Source organism: Mastacembelus armatus, chromosome 5, assembly GCF_900324485.2.
Source record: "Mastacembelus armatus chromosome 5, fMasArm1.2, whole genome shotgun sequence".
Taxonomy (NCBI): domain Eukaryota; kingdom Metazoa; phylum Chordata; class Actinopteri; order Synbranchiformes; family Mastacembelidae; genus Mastacembelus; species Mastacembelus armatus.
The window spans coordinates 6147831-6175374 of NC_046637.1; the positions used below are offsets into that span (position 1 = coordinate 6147831).

General features: G+C 38.0%; 1 protein-coding gene across 4 annotated transcripts in view; it reads right to left on the reverse strand.

Moving 5' to 3' along the window:
• The window catches only part of rap1gapb (RAP1 GTPase activating protein b), a 74935-nt gene that overhangs the window by 34607 nt on the left and 12784 nt on the right, over positions 1-27544 (reverse strand). For 3 of the 4 annotated variants that reach the window (XM_026306395.2, XM_026306393.2, XM_026306392.2), the window contains exons 1-2: positions 13965-14023; positions 5522-5557 (exon numbers count right to left, since the gene is read on the reverse strand). In XM_026306395.2, the coding sequence (XP_026162180.1) occupies positions 5522-5557; positions 13965-14008 (80 nt within the window). In that variant the 5' untranslated portion in view covers positions 14009-14023. Of the gene's footprint in view, positions 1-5521; positions 5558-13964; positions 14024-27544 lie in introns of those variants that run through there. The other variant, XM_026306396.2, reaches the window with a different exon arrangement.

A 27544-nucleotide genomic window follows, 5' to 3' on the forward strand; every position in this document is an offset into this window, starting at 1 on the left:
ACTAGGAATAGTGAGCTGCAGAAAATGCAGTGGTAAATAGTATGAATCGATAAGGCAGGCTGCAGGTCCAAAAACAAACCCATAAGGAGATGGAAGCTGAGCCTTTTTGGAAGCCTCTTGTTTTGTCCACACCCTGGTGTCAGTATAATGTTGCACATAGCCCAGAGCTAGCTTAAGCACACAGGCAAGTATGCCACAATGAAAAAAAGCAGCTCGTTTTCTTTTTAAGTACTACTTAGGGTGTTCTGATTTACAATGGATAACCGACTATGTGGTTTTCCAGCAGAGGTTCCAGGTATCGTGCACTAACACTTACCCAACGATAATAATACCCCAGGGAGGGCAGGAATTGTCTGCAAAAACTTTTCTTAGAAAACTTTAGATTTTTTTGCAGAACAAATGGGAATCAAACCATGTCAGCAGTAGGTTGACTAAACAAATTATCAATATTATTTTTCCAAGTGGGTACAAGGGAATTCTGAATTGTCAAGTTAATCAGACAATGTGCAATTAAAAGATCAACTGTATATGGGCCTTATAGATTCTTTTTTTCCATGTCTCATATCATTAGTTGCATCCCCCTCTCTGTCTCTTCTGTGACTGTCTGCTTCCCACTCTGTTCACAGTCCTCTCCCGGGGCAGCCTGACTAAATTTAACATTTACACACCAGCAAACTGCAGAGAATGTGACTCAAAACAGCATTTGTAACGCTTCAATTTCCAAGAATTTTGCCCTAATGATGACCATAAAATAAACAAGGACAACAAGACAGACACATCCTCCTCCCCTGAAATTGTATGGTAGATGCAGTCACACCGGCTTTTGTCATAGCTGTTGAAATAGTCTGCAGTTTTTACTTATTCTATGTTATTTGAGTTCTAGTGACACCTAGGGTATTACTGAAATCTTTCTAAAAAAAAAAAAAAATCAAGCTGCTGCTTCTATAATTGAACACCTCAGTTAAAAAGTTAAAACTGCTTTAGATGTGTAAGGTCTCTCGGCTCTGCCAAATTTGTGGCAGCTGTGAATGGATTAAATCATTCACACCTATACTACTTTACATGTCTTTATGAATAAACCAGATTTAACTATGAAACAATGACAAAAATACTACTGCCAACACTATGGCATAATATAAATCAAAACACCAGAATTGCCAGTAAATCCGTCACCATAACATTAGCAGAAATCACCACACTAAATCTCTTCATTACATATGTTGTCACAAATACAGAAAAATACACCCACATTTGTTTCCCCACTTAGCTCATATATATATATATATATATACACACACACACACACACACACACGCACGCACGCACGCACGCACGCACACACACACACACACACACACACACCAGCTGGGATAGTCGGTTCCTCCACGAGCTAAGTGGGGAAACAAATGTGGGTGTATTTTTCTGTATTTGTGACAACATATGTATTGAAGATATATTTGTATATATACATACATCGATAGATAGATATTTATTTTCCAGGCAAATAATGTGCCACATGTCCTGTCCAGTGACACCTTATACTTCAGAAATAGGTGTGTAGAAATGTGTAGTTGACAGCACTGATTGAATGCACGTATAATATGTCATGTTAAATGTGAGGAATAATCCTTTAATCCAAACTATAGATGCCTGAACAAAACAGATTTGCTAATAAAAGTGATGCATTTTCTCCATTGTCATTCTTCAGTTGTCTGTCATCCTAGTCAGTGGGGTTGGGTACAGGCCCTAATTGAAGTGTCTTCTAAATGAAAATGTAACAAAGCTTGATTACATGAAGTCGACCTGCTGATGATGTTAAACAGCTATAAGTCAAGCAACATTACTCCCTCAATAAGTCCAAGCTTTTGATTTAATTAGCTGAATACATCTATATTAAGTGGGGAGACTAATAATGCACAGCAGGAAGGAATATTACAATGGGTTTTTTAATAATCTGTAGGTAAATGGAGTGTGGGTGAAAACAAATATGCAGTAATATACTTCAAAATAGCAGCAACACCTGTAATTCAATGTCTACAGGTTAAGCATGGTTATTGTTAAAAAAATACTATTTAATGTAGGACAATGAAGTGGAAAGTACTTCATAAAGATGCCATCTTTTCTCACCTTCCACAACAGCTGCAGTCTTACATGTACAACTGAACAGGTGCAGGAAAAATCCTGTCTACTAAAATAACCTCTGTCATCACTGCAGTGCACTCTGACCTGCATATGCAGACCACAGTGCTGTTATTCTCTGTGAACTCAGGACCGGACATACCCCAGCATGCCTTAGCATCAGCCCCCTTTGATGAAGCTGAAACAGTGCACAGTCAGTCCAGTGACTAAAAAGCGCCAGTGTTTTTAATAGACGCTAAAGTTAAGAACCACTCTGGTTCTCAAGCATTCTGTAAAATTTCCTAAAGACACAACCTGGGGATAATGACTGTTATACCAACACAAATGAGACAAAAAACATTTTAAAAGGTTTAACATTTAAAATACAAAGGACTCTACTGTTATGCAGATTCTTCACAGATTTCAGGAAATCACAAGACAATTGCAATGACAACCGTAAATTTGTGGATTAGATAGAATTTAAATGAGGATTTGTACATTTTGCATACGTTTTGATGTGACAGACACACCAACACAGGCATAGACACACACAGAATTAAATGTGCAGAAAGGTAAATATGAGAAAAAGGTAATGTAGTGGGCACAGGGAGATCAGGGGACTGAATTCTAGTTCTGCTGGATCCACATTAAGTCTGATTCTTAATTGATATCACCTGTAAAATCTTGAATCAGCTTATGTGGAGGAGAGAATGGGGTTTAAATGTATCTAGGAGAAAAACCATAAACTCCTTACAGCTTGTAAGAATGATGTATGGCAGATCTCCATAGCTTCAATAAGGAATAAAACTATTGTATTGAATTGTACATAAATTGACATACACAAATACACATTCAAAATTCTGTTATCCATCTCCTATGCTATATGTCAACACTGTAGAATGATGGAAAGTGGTTGATGATGTGTTTTCATACTGATGCTCCATGTTGAAATGGAAACTTAAAAATATTATAAAACAATGGAGAAGGTCAGGTCATTGAAGAGGCAATAAAGGGTGTAACACAATTTTAAAAAGGTGAGATGAACCTTTATTAGTCCCACAGCAAGGTAAGTCACCCTTTATATTTTCAACAGTATATGCCAGTTAGTAGAAGCCTCTGGCCTGAATGTCTAACATGACAGATGTAAACAGTTGGTTTGGCCCCTTTACAGTCCAACCATCCCCTGACTCAGGCTTAGATCTGTCCATTGAGCTAGAGTTGCCTCCTCAATTCTTGTTTGTTTTTTTTTTCTTCAGCCACAGTGTTAGGATGGAGACTAGCCATTAACAGCAATCTGAAGTGGCAAAGATGCCCAGTTAGAGTCCTCTTTGGCCCTCTGTCTATGTTCAACATTAAGGATGACTTCATTATCACCCAGCTCCTTATGTCAGTCAAAGTGTGGCTCAGGCTCATTGCTCTACCACTGCAGTGAACAGATGGCTCCAAGCCAATAGAAATATATCCAGCTGTGCACATGCATAATATATCATGTTATCTTAAAGAGGGGCCACTTGAGGCTCGTCTCTAACTAAACAAATTAATTAAAAAGTGATTTCAATTTAGATTTAGATTGCAACAGAAATGCTGATCATGTTTCTCTTTATTTGCTGCATCACTGGACAGATAGTCATTTCAATTGTAATGTGGCATTTTAATGCTTCCTCCCAAATTAAGTTGAAAATCCTTAATCTAGAATGATGATTCTTGCAGAGATGCCACTGCATTTTTTAGACTTCCTAATTTCAGTGCAGCAGAGGTGTTTGACAAAGATAAGCTCCACCATTATCAAGAACAATCAAGTTAATGAGTGTTTAATTGGGAACACTGTGCTGCAAGCAGTTTATCACAGCAAATTAAGTGTGTTCGCACCTTTTGTGAATAGCACCTTGTCCAAATGGTTCAAGCATACTTAAGTCACATCAGCTTGTACAAAAAGTGTTTTATGTGCTTGGTTTGTACCTCTCCTTACTCATATCTTCACTTGGCTGGTTGAGGATATGTGATAGATCTGAAACTGTGGCAAACGGCAGCACATCCAGGAAAACCAGTTTTAAATGACACTTTGGTTTGAAGTCTGTTATAAACCACATTGCTGCTTTTGTGTGGCAAGTCAGAGATGGAGACACTCACACAAATCTCCCTACCAACATAACAGATATATCCTAATTATGTAATTTTTTTTCTGAAGTGATCTAACCACATATAATATTGGAGCTTGATTTGGAAGAAAAAAAATGCTTAAGAAGGCATTCCCTGAGCCCAAAAGAAATTAATTCTTTTTAAATCTAAGTACAGCCTGAGACTGATGAAATACTAATTTGGCATAATGACTCAGTGATTATAATCAGAGAGCTGTGATGTGGATAGCTAGCAATTGCTCAGCCCAGCCCTGTGGCACCATTAGCATGTGCTATAGATCTGTTTGCAACAGAGAGAAAACCAAATTTTCATAATCAAGTTCTCTGCTGTTGAGCCTGAATCATCCTTGCACATTCAGGGTAGTATACCTCCTACTGCCCTTTCCCGCCATATTATGACATTTTTTTTTGCAGGTTTTTTAAAACAATTATGGTATAATGTTGAAATAATACAAATTGTTTAGCCAGCTGCAAACAGGATGAGTGCCTTGTAAACTAAAGGACAAAATCCACTCTGTTGCTTTCCTGAATATGACAAAGTTTAACAAAGAACTGTGATTATTCTAGAAAATGTACTTGGATTAATCTCCCTTTCTATGTTCTCTTCCCATTATTATCATTAAACCCAGGGATGGAACATGTATATTAGGCAACCTTTGCTGTCTTGATTGCTTCAAAATAACTACATATTACTATCACATAACACAAAAGTAAACATGGACTTGAATATAAAAGGTTTATACCACATGTAACCATAAGAAAATATGTACATGGGTTCATCACTGAACTGGATTATAAGTGTAATATTGCAAGCATGTATTTATTTATGTGTTAAAGTGGTACTTCATCGCTTTGTGGCCCTTGATAGTTGAGATCTCTAAGGCATGGCCTCCATGTCCAGCTGGTACTACACATATCCCTGTGCTCCCTGTCTCCCTCCATCTGCTCTTGTCCTTGCATTTACAGCCACACATTTCCTTTTCCATGCTGATAGACTATCTGCCAAGCAGGGACAATTACAATCTCTACTAGCTCCATTCACATATGCAGATGTCCTAAGACATAAGTACAGATTTTCCAAGCAGTAATTTAATGCACAACTGAAAATCTTATTGCCGGGGTAAAGCCAGAGTTGAGAAAGGCTGAGCAAAGGTCTGTTTACAGTTTTACTGTTCAAAACACCCAGGTCCTGTCAGTTCTAATAAAGCAAAATTCTCTAATGCATAATGTTCAGTGTTCAGCATTTCAGTAAAGAGAGGACTCACCATACAGTCCTGGCCCTGGAGAAGCTCTTGTCAACTCTGGGGAGAAACACATTGACAGTAGGTTAATGCTGGTTCTCTTCTAATGCTTTGCTGAAGGTTTGTTAACAAAAGATTCAGGAGGAGGCAAAACAAGACAAGATGTGCAATGTACTTAACCGATATCAGTAATGACCAGTTTCATTACTGCAGCAGACTAAAACTGCACTTTCAATACTAGATAACATATTTGACAATTTCAACATAATGCTTTTTGATTGAGATTTTTTTGTGAATTTAATGAAAGGTAATATGTTAATAATAATAATAATAATAATAATAATAATAATAATGGTTTTCAAATATGGTTATCAATCTTAAATCTAAACACAAGAGGGCCATAAGTACATAATTTCCATCAAGATGAAAATGTGAATTTCTAAGCAAACTTCTTGCCACTTTACATCAACTTACATCTGGCAATGAGCAGCACTTTCCTGTGTTCATTTCTCTGATTCTTTCCTCTGGTTATTTCACTCCAACACCTGAGAAAACTATGTGGCTCTTTGGCTGTTCTAAACATGCTCTTCAAGAGTATGTTCCTTTTAGATCCTTTGTCTAAAAAAATGGCATGAAAACAGTGTTGCCATAAAAACAAGACGATGAGCTGAAGGAAGTCTATGAACCCCTATACCGCTGATAAGACTTTCAGAGTAATAGCTCTTGGGGGTTCATCACTACAGGCATCATGTATTGATTTGACTGTAAAGGAAAATATTGCTTAGTAACCAATGTTTCTCAGCAAACACAATGTGTCCATAAAGTCAAATGAATCTGATCCACATTGCCTCCCTCCAATTCTCCTTGCTAATACATGCATTTTTGACACTGGGTTTGACAGTGACAGTTTGACAGTTTGGGGCCAGTCGTGGCCTAATGGATAGGGAGTCGGACTTGTAACCTGAAAGTTGCGGGTCTCCACACCAGGAATTGTTGGAGGGGTGGAGTGAATTGGCAGCACTCTGTCCACCTTCAATACCATGACCGAGGTGAGACCCTTGAGCAAGGCACTGGGCGCCACAGCGATGGCTGCGCGCTGCTCTGGGTGTGTGCTCACTGCTGTGTGCGCACTTTGGGATGGGTTAAATGCAGAGCACAAATTCTGAGTATGGGTCACCATACTTGGCTACACAAGTCACTTTGATTGTTTTTGTTTGTTTTGTTTTTTGTTTTGATGGAAGTGCCTTCAGATTAACATGTGTCAATGTGTGAATGAGGTGGTAGACACACTCGCACACACACGCGCGCACACACTCGCACACACACGCACACACTCGCACACACACGCACACACAGGCGCACACAGGCGCACACACACACACACACACACATACACACATACACACACACACAGAGGGAATTAATTGTGCAGAAAGGTTGATTAGCAGTGGCAGAGAAAAAAAGAGAAATTGTGTGTGTGTGTGTTTATAGGAAAAATTAACTGCTTGGAAGAGGAGATAAAAGGCAGCCAGCAAATTGATAGAACAAAGTGGTTTGGCGGTTTTCCTCTGCTGATGCATTACATTTACAAAGCATTAGGAGTTTTGTGGTGCTGTAGCACTCTCTTTCCATTTACTCTGCATACACATATGATGCAGTGCAAATTCTCCAACCTGGATCAATCTGTAACTAAATGTTCTTTTTTCTTCAGATGTCTCTTTTGTATACAAAATTAAAACGTTTAAAAGTTAAAAGTTTTTAGTCCAGTGTGCAGTAGCTATAACAAAATGCCAGTCTGCCTCAATTTTACCTCCTCGTGGGATTTCTGAAGAAGTAGAATTTAACCCACTACAGCCTTAATGACTTGGGACATCCAGCAGCAAGTGATACATTTTTTGTCAATATCCATTAACTTTGACACAGAGACAATGTACCGAGTATTCTTTTTCCTTACGTGGTCTCATGAAATGATAAATGAAATTACAACCAACATCACAAACAAGGATTTAACTAAGGAGGGTCTGGAATAAGGGTTGAACTCAAAGGCAAACCACTTCTGTTTAATATCACCTCTATAAAATATTCTTAGCTTCACACATGCATTAATCTCATTGAGTTTTAAAGTAATATATTTGTGCCAAAGACTGTTAACAACACAATGAATAGTCTGATACTGGATGTTTATTTCTTTTTAAATGAAGAGTAAATTAAAGCCTCCTTTGAGTCAAAACACATTGAATTAATCTATTCATCTAAAAATCCATTAACCCAGGCAAAACCAGAGGTGAAGGATATATCTCAATGTTTATTCCAGTAAAAATAGCAATATTATATTTATTTATATATATATATATATATATATATATAAATAAATATATAAAGCACTCCTTACAAGTAAAAAGACAATACTGAATATGTCACTTAAGAAAAGTAACATACTAGATGAGTTTATTGGAATTTTTTTTTAAAAAGTATAAAAGTAAAAATAACTCCTGTGACTGGTGACCTTGAGTTACTGAATTATCATCTTAACATAGGACTCAAGTATCTCAAGTATCTCAAGTGTTGTGGCTTAACAGGATATGCATACAGACGAATAACCATGATCAAAATAACTGCACATAGAATTTATACACTGAAAAACATCGATTTAGTGTTAAGTTGATATTTGAAGCCCAGCAGGACAATGTTCAATAGCATGCCCACACCACTGGATGGCAGGATGGAGCTGGGTGGTGAGACCAGAACTGAGAACATCTTATCTGTGCATTTCTTTGTCTCCACACTGATGACTTTGCCTTCTGATTCTGCCAGCTCTATAGCTCACTAGCCTGTTATTATCTAAGGGTTTGCCTTGCTACCTCACAGCGCTCCGTCTTTCCTCCCTGTCTCTGATTTCAGCAGTTGAGTCTGTTGTCAAAATGATAAAAATATTTGAGAGATGATGTAAGAAACGGAAATATTATCTGTGTGCCTGACATCAAACATGTTTTTTCCATAAACCTCGTACATGATACACTAAGCACTTGATTTTGTCTTTAGATTCAACTCATCTTTGTATTTGACATATAGTGACATCATGCAAGTGGCTTGTGAGGGCTTCACTGCTGTGTTTGTTTGCCCCATGTTGAGAATGGAAACAGTTTGCTGGTCAGTGATACGGTTGGTGATTATTCCCCTGCTGACACATGCAACAGTGTTTTGGTGTCAGGTGTGAGACACAGTCACATGAACAACTACATCTCTATCAACTGTGAAGGCACGTGACTCTCACTGGAGGAAGGACACACAAACAGGTAACAAGATGGGCTCATTAAACACTGAGCGTTAAGAGAGTACAGGGCTGCAACTAAAGTTTTAATTGCCCTCTGAATAATACTTTTAATGAATTGAGCTTCGTTTTGATGTAATGTTATGTAAATTAGTGAAAAGTGCCCGTTGCATGTTTCCACAGGTCAAGGTGATGTCTTCATAGTGCTCGTTTTGTCCGCTCAGCAGTTTCAAACCAAAACATAGTCGCTTTATTATCACATAAGACAATGAGAAGTACAAAACTCTGACCATCTAAAACTAGAGAATCTTATGCATTTTTGCTTGAAAATCAAATCTTACAATAGTGAAAGATTGGTTTTTGTCTACCAAGTTATTGATTAGCTGACTTTTCCTTTCAGCTTTAATTGTATATACAGGTAATCTAAGTGTTTTTCAGACTTTAAAATTCATTGTTCATCAGAAAAGATAAAAACATCACTATTTTATTTTAAATCTCTGCAAGGTATTATATTGAGCTTAATTACATTACAGCAAGGCCATTTGAATTCATTTGAGCTGAAATAGTCTCAGCACTGGGTATATTATGGTTTGTCTTTGCTTTATGTTCTATTATAAAGATATAATCAATAGAGTATTTCACTGAGAGCTGAGGGAATGAAACTAAAAACACAACATGCTTGCATTTATACACAGAAGATAGAAAAGTCATTCAGTCATAGAAATCTCAATTGTGAAATCAATTTGAGATGCAGTGTATTCATCTTGCTTTACTTTGGGTGGAAGGATTTGATGTATTACCAATCGGAGCAAGATTGCCAAGAGCACTCCAGTAATTATCCTGCTAGATGTGAAAAATAAGGACTGTGAAACATTACAGTTAGTCAGTATAAACCTACATAAACCATGATTTTCTTCAATCTACAGTTCATGAAAATTTTCCTTATTTCCAGGGAGTCGACTCTCATACCAGCTGGTTTATGTGTCATGGCAGTAAACCAAAACTCCAATAACTAATTTAATTTTTGAGCAGCCATCAAACTTTTTTGAATAATTGGACTAAATTGAATGCTGCTTTAGTAAAAGTGACAAGCAAAGACTTGAGGGGGGAAAAAAAAAAGGCAGCATCTGGCTGGTTGCTGGGAACGGATGCAGCTTGGCAGCAACAGTTTAATCTTCTCAAGAGTTGAGTATATAAATTCCCAATATGGTATTCAAACTGAATATTAATATCAAAAGAGCTTTATTCACACAAAAAAACAAGAGTCGTGATCAAATTGAAGGTAGAGCTTAATGTATTTTGTCTCGTATTAGGGGCAATGGGGTGAAAACAGTATTTTCTGATAAAGTTAGAACAACTTTGGTTATTTTACATAAACACTTTTTAGTGTTGGTAAAGGGTGATGTCAGCAGCCTATGTCTGGTCACTGGACGGGATTTAGTCAAATATAAATCAGTCTAATGACAGCTGGTTGTTTGAGTCACAGTCAGTAACATCTGATAAAACATTACATGCTTTAAATAGTTAATAATATAGCTAGCCAAATGTTAACTAGTTTTGATGATGCTTATTTAGTCCATTTTTAATGTTACTGATAAATACTTCAAATTTGAGGCCAAGTTTTTAAATGTTGAATAAAAGATTTTTTTTTTTCCACATGGGAGTAAACAAAACAAGTTGTGAGGGGGCAAGCTTATCAAGCAATTACTATCACATCCACCTGGTCTCCAACAACCCCAGAGGTTTTTAGAGACCAGCTGAAAACCTTTGCTGTTTTTGCCTGCTGTGGTTAAAAAACAATGTATGTGAGAGAAGTAAGAGTGAACCAGCGGAGTGAAGCTGTGGACTGTGCAGGTAAATAGTGAGACTGAAACTTAGCCCTTAATGCCAAAGGCAGCAGATTTAGGGAATAATTCCCTGCAGGTTCATTGCTCTGGGTGACCCCTTTATTTAGTCACTTTCACAATTTGACACATTCGTATAACAAAAACAATCTCTGCTTTAAGGAAAATGGAAAACTTCTGACCATATTTGTATCAGCAAAGAGATATCTACAGCTAATGGATCACAGGTAATCAAAACCAAAATATTAGTTTAAATACTAACTCCTATGTTTGAAAGTGTACTGGGTACACAATTACACCATCCTCCTTAGCACCATCATAAGGTAGGTACATTACCTGCAAAGGAAACCGTGACAGAGCAGTGGGTTAACGTCTCATATTTCACTTGACTGAGCAGCTGCCATTTGTCTTCAGGCTTAAGACTGGCTTTCCAAATCAGCAGGGAAACAGCTATCTATAATTTTAAGCTTATAAAAATGTCAGCATCGTCAACTAGCTGCTTCTAAATCTCCACTTTACTATCAGAACATTAAAAAAAAAAAGAAAGTAAACAGACAAGGCCCTGGTGTTTATGGCTGCAGCCCACAACCATCCATTGTTTCTATCGTTTTGCTTACACCACATAATTGCCCACTCTGAATGTGCATACTACAAACAACTGGCACAAGAGAGTGTAAAAAATGATGCTCAAACAGGATACAATTCCCAGCTGTTTTCTTTCTTTTGTCTTTTTTTTTTTTTAAGCTAGTCCAGGTTTGTTTGCGGTTGTTTACAGGCATTTTGGAGAAATCACCACTGTATTATGTTTTAATGGTAATTCCCATTAAATTGTATGTGGAAATGATGTTGTGGCAGAATAACTTCTTCAAGGATAGAAAAAAAATGCAGACTAGTAAATTTGATGGCCCAATCCTGGCCTTCATCCATTTCTGTCTTAGAATCCTTTCCCTGTTATTCATTAAGCATTAATTTCCCTGGAGAGACTCCTTTCAACAACAGACACAAATTTTATCAACTGCAAACAAACCAAAGCTGTTAGGGACATTAAAGTGAAAAAGGCTCCATTGCTTTTATTTAAACAAACATGCATATTCATCTCAGACAGCTGCATGCTTCCAAAGAATGCTGAGCCAATAGTAGGTTAGAGATTAGTGAAGCAGGCTTGTAACTGGATGGTTCATATGGAACATAAACCCTTAGCAGGCAAGCTACCAAACACTCCAGCTGTTCTAATAGAGCTCCTCTGGAGACAGAGTGGTGTTGCATGGACTGATGATTATGTGAACCAGGACAAGTTGTAAAGCAGCTTGCTATTTCAAACTACTCTTAAAACACGTACGCACTAAATGAGTAATTTAACCTACTGTACACATTGGCCTTTCAACAACCAGAACAAACAGCCAAAAGATCTTTCCATGGGTTCAGTAGTTAGCATCAACAGTGGCCACTTCCAAGAGTGTGACAGCAGTTTCCAAATCTCCTAAGTCATCACTTTAAACCTCCATCAACTGAGACAGACGTAACTCTGACATCCTGCCCGTGCACCTTACAAAGCTGACAATGTTGGCAAACACTTGCCTTTATGGAACATTAGCCTTCATTTGTAGTTTTAGTGTAGACCTCAAGAGTTTACGTTCAACAATCAGCAACAATCAGCATCCTTTAGCTTATTTTTGTCTCCTCTGGGAGTATTTATCAACTAGCAACTGATTCTGGACCAGCTATCACTAATGCTGTAAGTTGTATATGCAGATTGTTGCTGCTGTAAATAACTGTTGAAGCTGGAAACAGGTTGATGAGAGCAGTGAAAGTGAACACAGATGGTATGGCTGTACATAAAACAATGTGGAAAGCTGCTAAAGCACTCTACAGATGTGTAGCACTGGTATTTGACTGTAAATATGCCAGAATGGAGAGAATGGAGCAATTGAACCCCCCCATCAAATCCATCTGAATATCTGCATGGCAAAAAAAAAAAAAAAATCATATTTCTCTAAAAATAAATAAAAGGAGTTCAAGCATCTCAAGAGTCAGACATTCCTATTGCTTGAGACTTTTTAAGGACTCCTGATGGGAGCCCTTAAAATTGATTGCAGTTTAGTGGCTGTTGTCGAACCTCAATTCTAAGCTCACAGATATATCAGTGATAAGCAATTCACTGGATAATTAGAAGTACTTGCCTCTACTAAAAACCCAGAGTCACAGCTGGTGGCCTGGACTGTCAGACATCTAACAGTAGAGTCATCAGTGTCAAGTGTCTGTTGAATTTATAGGGAAGAAGTAACCTTCCTCTGGCATACGAGAGCCTCATCCGAGTCTTTCTGGTTGAACATTTGTGACGCAACATCAGGTGCCAGCCAACCATTTAATTTAAACAAACCATATATGAGTAAAATCCCTATGGCTTAAAGGCTGTGATGTCACAAGAACCAATTTACTAAAAGCTAAGAGGCTTATAAAATACAACTTTCATGAAGGTTTACAGACAAAAATATAAAGCACCTAAAGTCATGACAGGGTTGTACGTTTGAGTGCATTTTAAGAATACCACTACATTTTTATTCTGGACTATTATTCCTATAATCTCATTAAACAGCTTGGTACAAAGTGGTTGTTACTATTTCAGAAAAGCTGTTTTCCTTGCCTGAGATAGTACTACTGTGTGCACAATTGTTTGGTGGTATCTGCTGGTGCATTCAGGCTACCTTTCAGCCTGACTCCTACCACAAACATGTCAACTTGAGAGGCACAACTGTTTTCTAAGCAGGCCTGGCATAGCCCAGTGGCAGCTTTACACAACTGTAAGTAATTTCATTCACACGAAATACAGTGTGTTGCTGAGCAGCTTACTGCTTATAAACCAGAGTATTGTCATATCTCAAAGATTCACATTCTGCTACAAGCATACTGCATACAGGCAAGACTGCTGCTGTACAAAGTTGACATAATTTCCTCTTTCACGCTTAACAAAATAAAACGCAAGAACAGGTCAACACCACTCCTTATCCCGATGGACCAATAATATAAATAAATACAACCCCCCCGTCAAGGCTTCAAAACATTAAACACGCCTATTATTTTAGAATATCAGCAGCTATGCACCATTACCAGGTAAAGCTGTGGAGGCCACAGTGCGGCTGATGGCCTTGTCAGAGTCATCTAATGCTGCAGTAGTTGAGCAGGTGTACTGCTCATACAGTATTTTCCTCTCACTATTCCTATCTGACAGTGGCAGTGAGTTGGGTAACAAGATTCAACAGGTACAACACCACTGGCCTGTAATTTTATTAACGCAGACAAAGCTGTCAAAAATCAGAGTGGACTCAGAGAGAGATTAATCCTATTATCTTACCCTCCATAAGCTCCAAATGTGAAACTCCTTTTCCTCTGAGGCATCCTGCTGAAGGGCTGATGAGGCGTCAGGGGTGTGCAGGGTAGCAGTGCAGTTTACGACAAGGCTACAGAACAATAGTCATACCTCTTCCTTTTTCTACCTCTGCTTGTGTCTCTATGCACCTCTTCTTCAACATCTCTATCTTTTCTCTCCTCCCTCCTTGTGTCAGCCCTCATCAATTGTGTGTGTTTATGTGTGTACACACCCAAGCCCTCCCTCTTCATGCCTCCTCTGTGCTCACTGACTAAGTAGCTCCCATCTCTGCCAGATTAAAAGAAAGGTGCAGTGACAAAGCTATATGTTAGGGCTATAATTAATGAACAGCCTATTTTCATTTTTGATCAGTCTCTTCATGATTTTGTCCATCAGGGCAATATCAGCAATATTTTCCTTTTTGTTTATAAATGAAACAATAAATAGAGATAAGAAGAATTACTGATTACTTTTATGTGTATCAATTAATAACACTGTATTTGACTTTTCTTAAAATTAAAGTCAAACATGTATTTTATATAAAGACACCGGCATGACAGACAGCAGTCACTGAAATTGAATGTGACAGTTTAATCATTTATATACAATATTAAGCAAGATATGAAGTTGCAAGCTGCCAATTTCCAGGACTATATATTTGTTTCCCTGCCCTTTGGGAAAGTTCAGCATTCTGAGTTTCGGTGCCACAGTGTCGTGACATATATCAAAAGCTACTTTGGTCCATTTTAATTTGAAATATAAACTAAGAGTAAATTTGTTTGACAATATTTTGGTCTGTTATAAAATGACCAGGTCCCCACAGAAATGACACTGGACCGAAAAGAGTGTGAATCAAATTATCATCTGATGTTAGCATGTTTCTCACGTTTCCTGACCCATTACAATCTGGCAGTTCAATAAAACAGACATTCCAACATTTGCTGTGCTTCTCCCCACAGATCTGAGAAATACATTTTTACCACTGAAATCAACCTAATTCCCCTCGAGGAAAGTGTCAAAGTGACCTCTGCGTCAGCGTGTGTGGAAAGTGATATCTTTATCAGTCTGCTTGCAGACCATGTGCATATAGTTTAACGAGAACAATCTTACATCTCTAGTACCAACTCCTTCTTGTCTCTCTTCACCTCACTCTATCCTCTACTCTTCTCCATTTTCATATCCTCTCTGTGCATCTGGGTGCCCTTCCACCTGTTTATCTAAGAAAAGTATTCAGTTTTCTAATGTGATGTGACAGTATTTTCTTTCCTGTCCTGTCTAGTTCAAGGACATTGATTGTCCTATTGTCTCCTTGTGCATCAGTGCTAATGTGGAGGTGCCCTGATGACGCCTTGGTTGACCTTTTACGATTCTATTACATCTGACTGGGCTCTGTCCAGATATGGGCTATAAATCAAATCAGAAGCTTAGAGAGAGCACACAGGAATGTACCATGCACAGCCACAGTGTCCCTACCAAGGTCTTTCAAAACCTTTACTGATTGATATTGATACCAACTGTTCTGCGTGAGTGTTTGCAATTTGATCATTCTGTAAAATAAAACAATCATCTATTTTGAAATTACTTGTAGTAGCTTCTTTGTGACTGTCTTCTGGCAAAACTTAGAAGAATACAAAACTGCCAATCATTTCTCAGCAGAGATGGAAAGCTGAAGCATTTGGATGGTCTCATTTAAGTTTTCATATTTAACACATACTTGACATTTTATGGTACAGGTTTTAATGCAGACTGATTGTACTCAAATTATATTTAAATGTACTTTCATGGTTTCCATAATCCATAATCCGCTTCTTTAATTAGAGAAAACTGGGCACAAATGTCTGATCTGGCTTTCTAGCCAGCCGGCACTGATAATTACACAAATGTTTCTAATAGAATGATTCTCCAGAGTCAGACCTCTACTGACAAACTCATTGTCACTACAGAGATATAGTTTCAAACACTCTTTTCACTGGAGCATTTCCCTTGTGCTCCTCAGATGTCCTTCGTAGGTGAGATATTTAACCAGCGTGATTTGTGTGAGGCGGGTGAAAGGGAAAGGGCAGTTTGCAGTCATTAGTCTATGTCTGCAGGTTCCATTCAGTAGTTGTGGCAGGCTGGCTGGAGGGTTCTTCTAAAGCAGGTCAGCCTTGACTTTAAGAACCTAACTGGCATTGGGAAGAAGGTACAGCCCAACAGAGAAACTGCCCTTTCTGAGATGGAGTTCAGTGTAGCCTGAAAGAGTGCTTTTGTAGAGGCTGATAAATACTTTGCTCAAACCACCTCCATGGATAGAGTCAGAGTTACACAGTGTAAAAAAGTCTCTTACCGACACACTACATCTTGCAGCAAAGGATAAATACCTTTTCAGGAAAGAAGAAGAATATGGATGATGAAATAAACCAAACTGTTAGGAAGAAATTTACTTAGTAACATTGGACAGAAATATTTTAAAATTCATTCTCGTTGTTTGATTATTGACAAAGGCAGGAGGTTATAAGTAAAAAAAAAAAAAAAAAAACATCAAGGATTCTATAATTCACACTGCAGTTGCCTTGATTCACTACCTGACACACAGAAACTGCTATGTTAGTGCACTAACACTAGACACGTTTGCCTTATACCGTGTCTGAGTATGATTGCTCCCCCTCCCCACTGGACTGGCCTGCAGTCATACTGCACTTGAAACGATCCATGCCAGAGCACACCACGTCACCACAATACAGCTGAGGAGAAGTGCTCTGTCATGGCACATAGTGTTGGCGTTCCTTGCCCTGACCAATTGTTAGCAATCATACTGTGCACACCATGCCCAGGTCCAAATGACCCCCCCCCCCCCTTGAAGTGGCACTTACACTAGTCAAATGAACTGGACTTTGGGTGGCAAACGTACATGGGCACAGTACAGACCATCTAATTTGAAAACACCATAAGAAACAAGCAGTTCTGTGAGGCTGCATGTCACTTTTAGATCAACACTGGTATGTTAGTGTGCTCACAGTGAACATGCTAACATGGTGATGTTTACATGGTTTAATACAGTTTTTTGTTTATGTGTTAGTATGCTGATAATTGCTAATTAGCATTAAAGTAAACAGCCGATGCTCATGGGAAAAGTATTTTGTCATGAATTAAATTAAAATGAAACTGTCAAACTGAAGTGAAATTTAAACTTTGACCTGATGGAGGTTTTAGAGAAAATGTCAAGAATCACCTAAATTATACATAGAAGATCTGAGCACCATGAATGCCTATACCAAATTTTGTGCCAGTCTATCAAGTGGATGTGGAATCTTTCCATAGATAAGTGAAAACTTCAACTAACTGTGGATGCCAAATGAAAAGTTAGGGGATCATCAAAATCAGTGGCAGCTATCCTCCAGGGATCATTAATGCATGCAAAAAAATGTCATGGCAACCCAGGCATTAGTTCAGATGTTTCACATATTAGGTGGTAGACTGGCCATCAGACAAACTGACACTGTCAGTCATACCCATGCTGTTAGCACGGTTAAAAAAAAAAATGTACAAAGATTGCATAATCATTTTTCAACACTTTGCACTCCTTACTTTGATTTACAGCTTTAATATTCAGCAGTGGATATACAGTACTGCAGACTCAGCACAAATATATTCTTCTATACAGCAGTTATTTAATCATCTACACTCCAGATAATAATAATCAGTAAACCTTGAAGTGTGGGAATGGCTCTTCTGTGAGTCTTGCTGCTGAGATGCTATTACATAGTTAAGAGTACGGTTCCTCCCCTGTGGGGACAGCAAACCAGGACACAGACACATAAAATATTTAGCAGCTGTGTGCTCAAATACACTCCTGACAAGATCACAAGGACAACAGCCTCTGCCTCAGTGGTCTGAAATGTCCACAGCCATGCGTCCACTTTCTTTTTCTTAAACTTCCTGCAAGATAAAATGCACTTCCTCTTTCAAAGTGCTTTCAAAAAGCACATCTGATCTTGTTTGCAGTGTCTTTACAACCTTATCAGGAGCTCAGCATCACAAAATAGTCAGAGGTGAATAGATTTCTAAATTAAAGACTGTGTAAAGACATATTTTAAAGACTGTTGAAGGCCATTCTCCAATTGTCTAATACAGGAATCCCACACACACTAGTATTACTGCTCTGCTGCTCTCGGTATTCACAGTTTATGTAGGAATGGCACTCAGGAAAAAGTAAGCCAAATGTAAAGGAAAGCAAAAGACTAATGAAGTTGTATCGGAGCAGCACTACCCCTCGCTGTTTGCCAGAGGAACTGCTTTTCATCCTCTCAAGCTGCAGAGTGTCTCAGGGGCTGTTTGAGAGCTCTATGTTACAGACAACTTTGAATTTTAAACAGGCTCCTCTGACTTTCAAGCAACAGAATGTACTGGCTATGATGAGTTTCACAGCAGACAGAGAAGAAAGCATTAGTGTGTGAGAGAGAGACACTAGCTCACGAACAATGCATTAAGATGTTAGCTCATGGCACTGTTCATTATTCCGTATTGGTGGTCAGTACAGTTAAGAGTCTAAGGAGTAGAAACATGCACTGCAGAGGAAACCACACTATAAATGAAATTCTCTCTCTCAGCCAAAAATTGCAGGGGTGAGATTATCGGGGGTGCTGACATTGTATAACTCTCTCATCAAAGACAGAGTTTCCAGCAGGAACTCAGGAAACTATTCTTGTCCTCCATCATCCAGCCCCTCTAGATCTGAATGTCATGAATTTCACAACTCCTCTCCAGGCCATGATAACAGAGAAGGAGGGAGGTGGGGGTGTTGCAGGAGAAAAATTAGGGAGCCGGAGAAAAGGAGCAGATGAGAAAAGAAAGAGGGTGGATGTCTGAGATTGGCAACAGGAGTGTGGATATATAGTATTATTAGGCATGGGGCACAGTTTTCTTTATTCTTACTTTATCTGTCTTTATACAGTGAATTTGCAGTCATGAGTAGCATGTTGGAGCAGAGAAAGAGGAAATATGAGGTCACGTATCATGCCATCAGAGGGGGGGACTGTGAATGTGCCCTTAGAGCAATGTAGATTGAGCTCAGAGCATCACAATTTACAGAGCCACTACATACATACAGTCCCACTACAAAACCCCAGCAGGACAAGTAAAAACCACAAAGAGCAGCCTATTAGAACAAATAAGAGATAGATAAGGAGATAGGACAAGAAGCAAGGGAAAGAGAAACTACTGAGTCTTGGGGGAGGAAAGAAGCCTGAGGGCCACATCCTTGTATTAATGACTTTGCAGAGAGAAGAGCACCAGAAACTCAGTATGGGGGTAACTTTGATTTATCTACACGACAGACACCAAGAGGAGGTAGGGACTGATTTTTAATCATGTAGCCCTGTCAAAAATTAGAAAAAAAAAAAATGATTCAGGACCTGTACACTGTAAACAACCTCCATCCAACCTGTACTGCCTATGCTTGGCATCTGCAATCTGGTTAAAATATCTGTTACTTCAAAAAAAGCATCTGGTTACATTGATAGTGGAGGTTGTGAATGTAAAATGGTAAAGTTGTTCTCTCTCCTTGACATCTGTGGATATAAAAACTTAATTAGGGACTAGTACTATGCAAATGACACTTTGCATATGCAAATGCATATGCAAAGTGTCTAAAAGGTCTAAAAGGACTGCCAGAGAAACAGTCTTTTTTGTGCCCTAATACTGAACCTTATTTAAAATAAATTAAAAATGTGTACACAGTATGAGAATGAAAACATGTACTTATCTACAGACGTTTATAATAATCTAGCTTTTTCCAAGTGTATTTTAACACAACATCCATATACTCAGGACTAAACGTTTTAGTGGATTAATTAGTCACAAATGTATATACAGCAAACTATACAGCAAAATAACACGTTTTTCGCTGTCTTATGACTCATTATTTGGACCGTTGAGCAGACAAAAAGAAAAAAGGAAATCTGATGACATGGTCGTGTGCTTTAGAATTTTAAGTATTTTCTGGGAAATCTGAGGCCAGATGAAGTAAATCACTCATCCTCTCCATACTGGCACAAATGATTCCTAGAATAACTACAACATTGAGAGTCGGGGGAATTTTTTTAATAAAAACACTAACTCTAGAGTATACCCACTTGATTTGACCTACTGAAACTACTTGTATATAAACACAGGAATGCATGAGGACTGTGGATTTTTCCTCCGTTGGAGTCACATTAGAAAAGGATCCTTTTGAGGCCTGTATGGACAAAGGAATGGTGAGATTAACATACATATTGGCATTTGAGTGCTGTATTGTGAGAGACTTGGAAAAAATACCCAGGCTATATCAAACTTCTATGAAAAGGCTTATATGTGTAACGTCACAAACATTTAGGTTTTATCTGTGTTGGATTTCTTGTAAGTAGCTGTGCTTAAAGGGTGATGAATCAAATCAAACAAATTATGAACAATTTTAAAATCAGCAACATCTTGATGTGACAAAGACACAGAGGTTTGACCAGCCTGCTTGTCAAGAAGCCATCTCATCCAGAGCTGTTGAAAACATGGATGGTGCTGTCTCCCAGCAACAAAGGACTCATACCACAATGAACTGCATTTTGCATTTACAAAGCTTGCAGCTTTCAACACCAAGAGGAGCAGTAGCAAGCTGAGATAAAAGATTCACTAGCCCCTTAGGTAAGTCCATCATAACATTCATTTCTTGCATCATTGTTCCAACCCAGTATTTATTTTTTTAAAAATCAGTCTAAACTGGTCAATAATTAAATTATTGCATGGAGCCTGTTTTTTATTTGAAGTAATGTTTCTTTTATTTGACATTATGTTTCTTCAATCTGAGGTGATATTCACAATAAGTTATAGTCATTTTAATTAAGAACCCTCAGATTTATGGATTTAGTTTATAAATATACTACAGCACAGGAAAAAGAAATTGCTCCATTTTGTTTTAAAAATGATGGAATTTTAGTCAGAAGGGAATTAGTGAATAAGCACCATGTCATCACAGACCAAACAATATCAGCTCATTTAATTCATATTAAATGAGCTTGAGCTCAATTAAAGCTTTTCAGGCATAGGTCAGTTCAGCTCAATTGTCCTGGAGCCGATCAGTTAATTCCTGTGAGGCTTTAATCTGCCCATAAAACAAGGCAAATTTGCAGAAATACTGCAGCTTTAGATTTAGCCGAACCAAATCCTTTTTTTTTTTTAAATTTAACTGCAAAAATCTTTTCAATACACAAATACCCACAACAAATGCTGACATGTATGCATTAACATGCATGCTTTTGTTTCTAACCTGAGTAAAAAAATATATGCTGTAGGTGAGGGAATGTGCTTTGTGGCAAAGAGTTTCAGTGTGCAGGGTGATCTCTGTTCACAACACTCTGCACCTCTTGGCAATAGCCTTTTTCTTTAGATGCAGCTTCAAAAGGAAAAATAGCTCTTTCATATGCCTTTGTTCCCTCTGGCATTTCACCAAATCTGACAGCACGAGCAGTAGTAAAACCCCACCATGGCCCTGACCCTTTGAGGGACCCCCACACTCCTGGTGGGAATTGTTCCTATGACGGGGTGACTTGCTGTGATCCAGCATGTGGAACAATATTTATCAACCAAAGGTTTCCACTGCATAGTAAAAGAAATTATGATAGCGTGGTTTTACAAATAGAGAGTTGCAGGCAAAAGGAAGAGCTGACCATGATAACTAACTATTTGTTAGCAGATGGGGTGCACAGTACAGTACTAGGCTAAAAATGAAATCTACTCTAATGCACAAGGAAATGTGATTTCACTCAAATAAGGAAAAGCATTCTTATTCAATTTCAACACAGGATTCTGTCTTCAGCAAATCTCCAGCAGGCAGTCTAGTGCCAGCTGTTATAAATAACGTAGAAACACAGATCTCTATCTGGACCTTGTATGATAAAGCACTATACAGCATTTCAACCAAATTCTAACATCTTTGCTGCTTTATCAATTTCTATACAGAAACAGCATTCCATGTCTACAGCTACAGTAAGATGCTAGAAATCCTTATTGCAATCCGAAGCATTCAGGCAGAGAGGAAGAGCAGTTTTAGGGATTTCTTTAAAACAGTATTCAAACCAGGGATGAAAAAAAAAAAAAATTATGCCTGTCCATTCCACCATTCATCAGACCAGAACCAAATCCTATTCAGGATGTTTGTGTTTCAGAATGATAAATGACAGACACACAAGGTCACATCAAAACAAGGGGAGAAGAAATGCAAGATTTAATTAAATACTCGTTCAGTGTAGCAACTGGTAACTGGTTCCCAAAAATAAAAATAATCATTTCACAGAAGACACTTCATCTTTCTGAAACTCTCCTTTTGTGTTAAATATATGTAGCCAGTGATTTTTACACTCAAACACTTACATAGTTTGAATAATATTAATAGTAATGACTAGACACTCTACTCCCAACAGAAAATTCCTTTCTTTTTCCCTTTCCAGAGAGCCCAGGGCCCATCACAGCAACCATGTTTCATTATTTGTTTCCACTTTCCCACATCAAATTCACACTGGCACTCCCCCTCCAGCGAATCTGGCTATAAACCCTGCTGCTATTTAAACTGTAATACATTCCTATGACACTTCACGTAAATTGTCTGAGATATAGACTCCTTACATAAAAGAAGGCAGGTGAAGACTGTGGATCTTTCCCAGAATACATTGTGATTACCTGGGATTTTCTGTGTATTACTCATTGTGACAAGGTAAATACAAGATTTACAGTATATTATGGATTTGGTTGATTGAATCCAAGTGAAGTGAAATCAAATGTCTCACTCTCCATTCAGACTAAAGCCACTTCTGTAATATACTTTATGATACTCCATATCACCAAGGAGTCTGGTAGAATCTGTAAGTGACTAATTTAACATACCCAGTGTGTCATTTAAGGGCAGATACCTTCAAAGTCCAGTAGAAGGATTTTACTAACTAGGTCACCTTATTAATCTTTCAGTTTTCAGTCCTTCTAGGAAGCAGGAGATGGGTTCAAATGATAACTGCTTTCCCTGGTATTAGGAACAGCTACATCCATTTTTCTTTGAATTTTTTATGTATTTTATTTTTTTGCTTACAGTCTGGCTCATGATGATGCAATGTTCTGCAACCTGCCTATCAGGAAAAAACAAAGATGGCAATCAATGAAACAAAATTTGAGGGGGTAATGTTGAGCAGGCATTATTCCTTAGAGAAGCCATTACACAGCATAGTAGAGCCTGTAATGTGTTTAAGTCACAGGCATAGAGGGGCACTGTGAGCTGCCGGCAATACTGGTAAATTATCAGAGTGATCTTATTCACCATCATTAGGTTTTATTAAACAATGTCTGGGAGAATTGAAGTTTTACTGTCATGGGCACAATGAATGAATTTTGATTTAAATAAGGTGGCTTACTGCTGAATTTTCATAACGGGTTTGTAACTGCTTTTTAGTGAGTTTCTTAAAACTTCAACTAAATTGTGACAGCAGTGGATGCAACAATTATATAGCTTTGTTTTGTCCACTGACGTAAAAAGTGGCATAATTATCAATGCTACTTACCAGTGACTTTCAGTAATCAAAGAGACTATAGCTTATCCAAACCTGTTGTACAAGTTCTGTGTAAATGGCAAAACAAAAACGATAAAAGGTAAACGTGAAATACAACAATCTTATCTGAACATTGCTTAATGTACGCTTCACTAACAATCATTTAATGTAACTCTCAAGAGACTGCTCCGAGTTGTGTTATTGCACTACAACATTAGATTGAATAACAAAGGTGCCAACACCATGTATAGATGCAGTTAAAGGGTTAAATATTATACTGCCAAGACAGCCATTTATTAAATTTATCACAAATCAATCAAATATAGTTGAGAAAAAACAAAACAAAACAAAAAAAAAAACACATAAGCCTGTCATCTATATGTCACTATGCAACACCTGGATATAAACAGAACCTTAAATAGACTTATCACTGGATGACTGAATACATTCACTGATAATCTGCCTTCTACATAGTCAAGAGACTCACTGAGCAGTAATGGCCAGTGGTCCCAGAGCTGCCAAAACCAGATGCGACACAAAAGAATCTAACTTCTTGTTAAATACATTTGATATTTTCTTGTGTGCTTCAGTCAGACAATGGTACCATTTTAAGCTGCGTGTTGCCTAATGTAACTGGGAATCCATCACCTAAAAGAACACAGGCAATGAAAGTGACCCTGCACTGAGAAATGTAGGACAGACAAATGCAACATGCTCTTCTTCACAGGATAATCTGTTCTTTCAGGTTTTCTGCTAGATGCTGTTACCACTACTTACTGCATAACCTCTTGTTTGCCTGTGAGCATACATTTGAATGTAATTCTACAACGATCTACTGAATGTCTCGTCAAGCTGTTATAGTTTTGTTATCACTACATTTTATGATATAAGTTTTAACACATGCAAAAGAGGCTTCTCATCTCAAACTGACTTGTGTTTATCCTAATTAATTACACTGTGGCTACTTAAAGATTTCACACACATGTCGTGTTGTAACATGTCATGTTTAAAGTGATGTTGTTCTAGCAATTCTCAGTTTATTTATGTCGCATTCTGACACTAGTGAAAATGATTAAATACACAGTATGTAATGTATGAATATTAATAGATTTTAAAAAACCGAAAAAAAAGGTTATTTGGTTAACTGAAATTAGTAATTATTTAAGCAAACTAGCAAAAAAAAAAAGTTCAGTCAAACTGATTTTTCCTGCCCCTCTTAAGTTACATATTTAAAATGACACTCACTGTTTTCTGAGGTCAGCGGTGAGGCAGAGATTTTACAGACAGTTTCTACATTCATCTGAAAGTATCCTCAACCTCATAAGCAGAACACCATCAACATGTAACATGGCCTTGGCAACCCATCCAGGGTATAGCTGTTCCACACTGTGGCCTGAGCTGATAGTAGACCAAATCATGAATTATTCAACCAGAAGTACAAAGGCAACCAATATGGATTGCTTTCATGTACACCAAAATGGTTTGCACTACACTGTCAATAACACAGGGATGGAAGTACTCAGCTTTGGTACTGGAATGAATAAAATAAGCATGAAAAGTTGTCAAAGCTCTGCAGACACAACTACAATACAGATGCACAGACTGGTATGATACCCAAACTTGTTTAGAGTCAGTAAATGACAGAAAATGCCCCTAATTGCATAAAAGCAACAGAAGCAAAAGAAAATCGCCACTTCAAGACATTTTTTTAGAAACATTTCACATACGATCCAACCAGAGTATTATCAGGAAATTTTTCTAGAAACTGTAAGAATAGAAAATGGCCAACCTGATAAATACAAGGACAAGCCAGAAATGAGATGCAGTTAGGGTATTACAGGAGTTCAGTGCATTAAAGATAATTACTGCCACCTGATGAAAAAGCATGGGTGAAGCTTGGAACTGTTAATGCACTGTATAAATATCTTAAGCGGTATAAGTGGCGGTTAAGTGTATTTAAACTGTTGTCATTAATGAAAAAGCCAATATATACAGAATGAGACAGTGCAGTAAAAGGTGTAGAGAATCCTCTGAAGACAAATACTGTGCAGAAAGCATTAGACCATGTTTCCTCCATAAACAGACCTATAATTATGATCTTTGTCAAGGTAATTTCAGTACTGAAACTGAGTCTGCGTAAAGAAAGCAGAGTTTAAAGGGTTGCATGCTGTGTGCTGCCTCTGTTGCTGCCACCATGCAGAGGCAATAATCTCAAATACCAGTCACGGCCATCTGAAACACCATGGGAAGTGACCTGCAGCTTTCCCACTGCATGGCAGCCTGCCACAGGCAGAATGGCAATACAACAGCATGCAGCATGGTTTTTTCCTTTACTTCTGTTTTCTGAATCTTCCCACAGGGCAGAGACAATATCTACACTTGAATTCTATTTTCACATTTGCCATCAGTAGAATGTAGCAGTGTGATTGTTTGATGTAATGTTTGGCCTACCTGTAAACCACCAAGCTGTGTGCTGCTCTTGTTCATTATTATTTAGAGAACAATAAAGCAATTGTTAAAAAAAAAGATTGGAGAAAGGTATTTTTGCTCACAGTCGTGGAAAAAACCCTAAGACCTAGAAAGCAACACAGCATGTTGCTTGGCTGAAGCTCAGGTAGTCAAGCTGTATACATAGCTGAATGCACTTGTCTATCACCAAGCAGTTCTGCTGGCTGACAATTATTGACATACTGGTTTGTCAGTATAATATACAGTGAATCACATGTTAAGCACCCCACTGAAAATATCACTATAGTTTGCCTTATTCGGCTGTGGTTTGAATGATTTGTTGACTTAAATATGACACATCTCCAAACAGATTAATCGCCCACTGTGCCTGCGGGTCTGTGTACACTGAATTTAACTGGCAGCTGCAAGAACACACATCATGAATACCAATTATGGCTAAAGTCAGGCTGTGAAAATTAGGGGGGGGCGTTTCCATTGTGCAGGTTAATGGAAACTCAGACACGCATGTAACTGTAGGGTTAATGCCATTACTAAGCCATCATGACAATTCTGTCCTTGGGCTTGAATAATACAGTCAAAACGTGTGTGGGCCCATATGAAGGCAACATACATGAAATATTGATTTACTAAAAAAAAAAAAAGAATAAAAGGAAAGGAAACTTTTGTTTCCAAAATTATGAAAGGAATGAGGTGTTTTGCTTCAATCATCCATAAAAGCATAAATATATTAGGTTAATACAGACAACATAAGTATAGCAGCATGTCTTTTATGAACATAAACATGCTCATACTGGAGACAAATATGAACTGAAGCAACAGAATTTCACTGCTATATTAGAAGCTTTATTTTGGAATTTCCCAGTTCCCCAATTTGATTAAAATGTATTAAAAAGCCTCTCTAATTTCTGATCTGCCCTTGAATGCAATGTTAATTTGATGGTTTTTGATGGCAACCTGTTGGTCATCTGTGTCACATTACACACGTCAACAAGTGGTTGTGTTTAAGTTAAATCTCTTAAGTGATGAATTTTATTTATTCTATTACCACTGTAATTACCAATTACAAACAAATCCCATGAAAGGGTCAAAGCATGAATTAATTGGCTGTAGTGACTTTCATGCATAGTCAAAGCCTGAGCTTATTCCCCAGTGTCGCAGAGCTCTCACTTCCCCAAAATGACTACAAATCTTATCAGTCATTGCACAGGGTTATGTGTTCCTTCAATAAGATGAACATGGGAACCCTAGCTCATTTTTAGTGGACCCCATATACAATGCCATTAATCTACCAAGAATCCTCAGCTGAATACAGTCCCCCACCGAATACTAATCACTTCCACTTGAGTAAAATGTGCAAAAACAAGTGTCTAGCTGTTTTGGGAAATTACTGAGCATTTATAACCTATTTTTTAAATATCTACATCTTCAGTAAGAACTAGTGGGCATCCAAATTGATGACAAGAAAAAGACTAGCAGCAACACTGAAAGAGAAACTTAGAAACAGGTTGTTTATCCCTCAGGAGCCCTTTGAGATCTTGCATTACAGCAGCT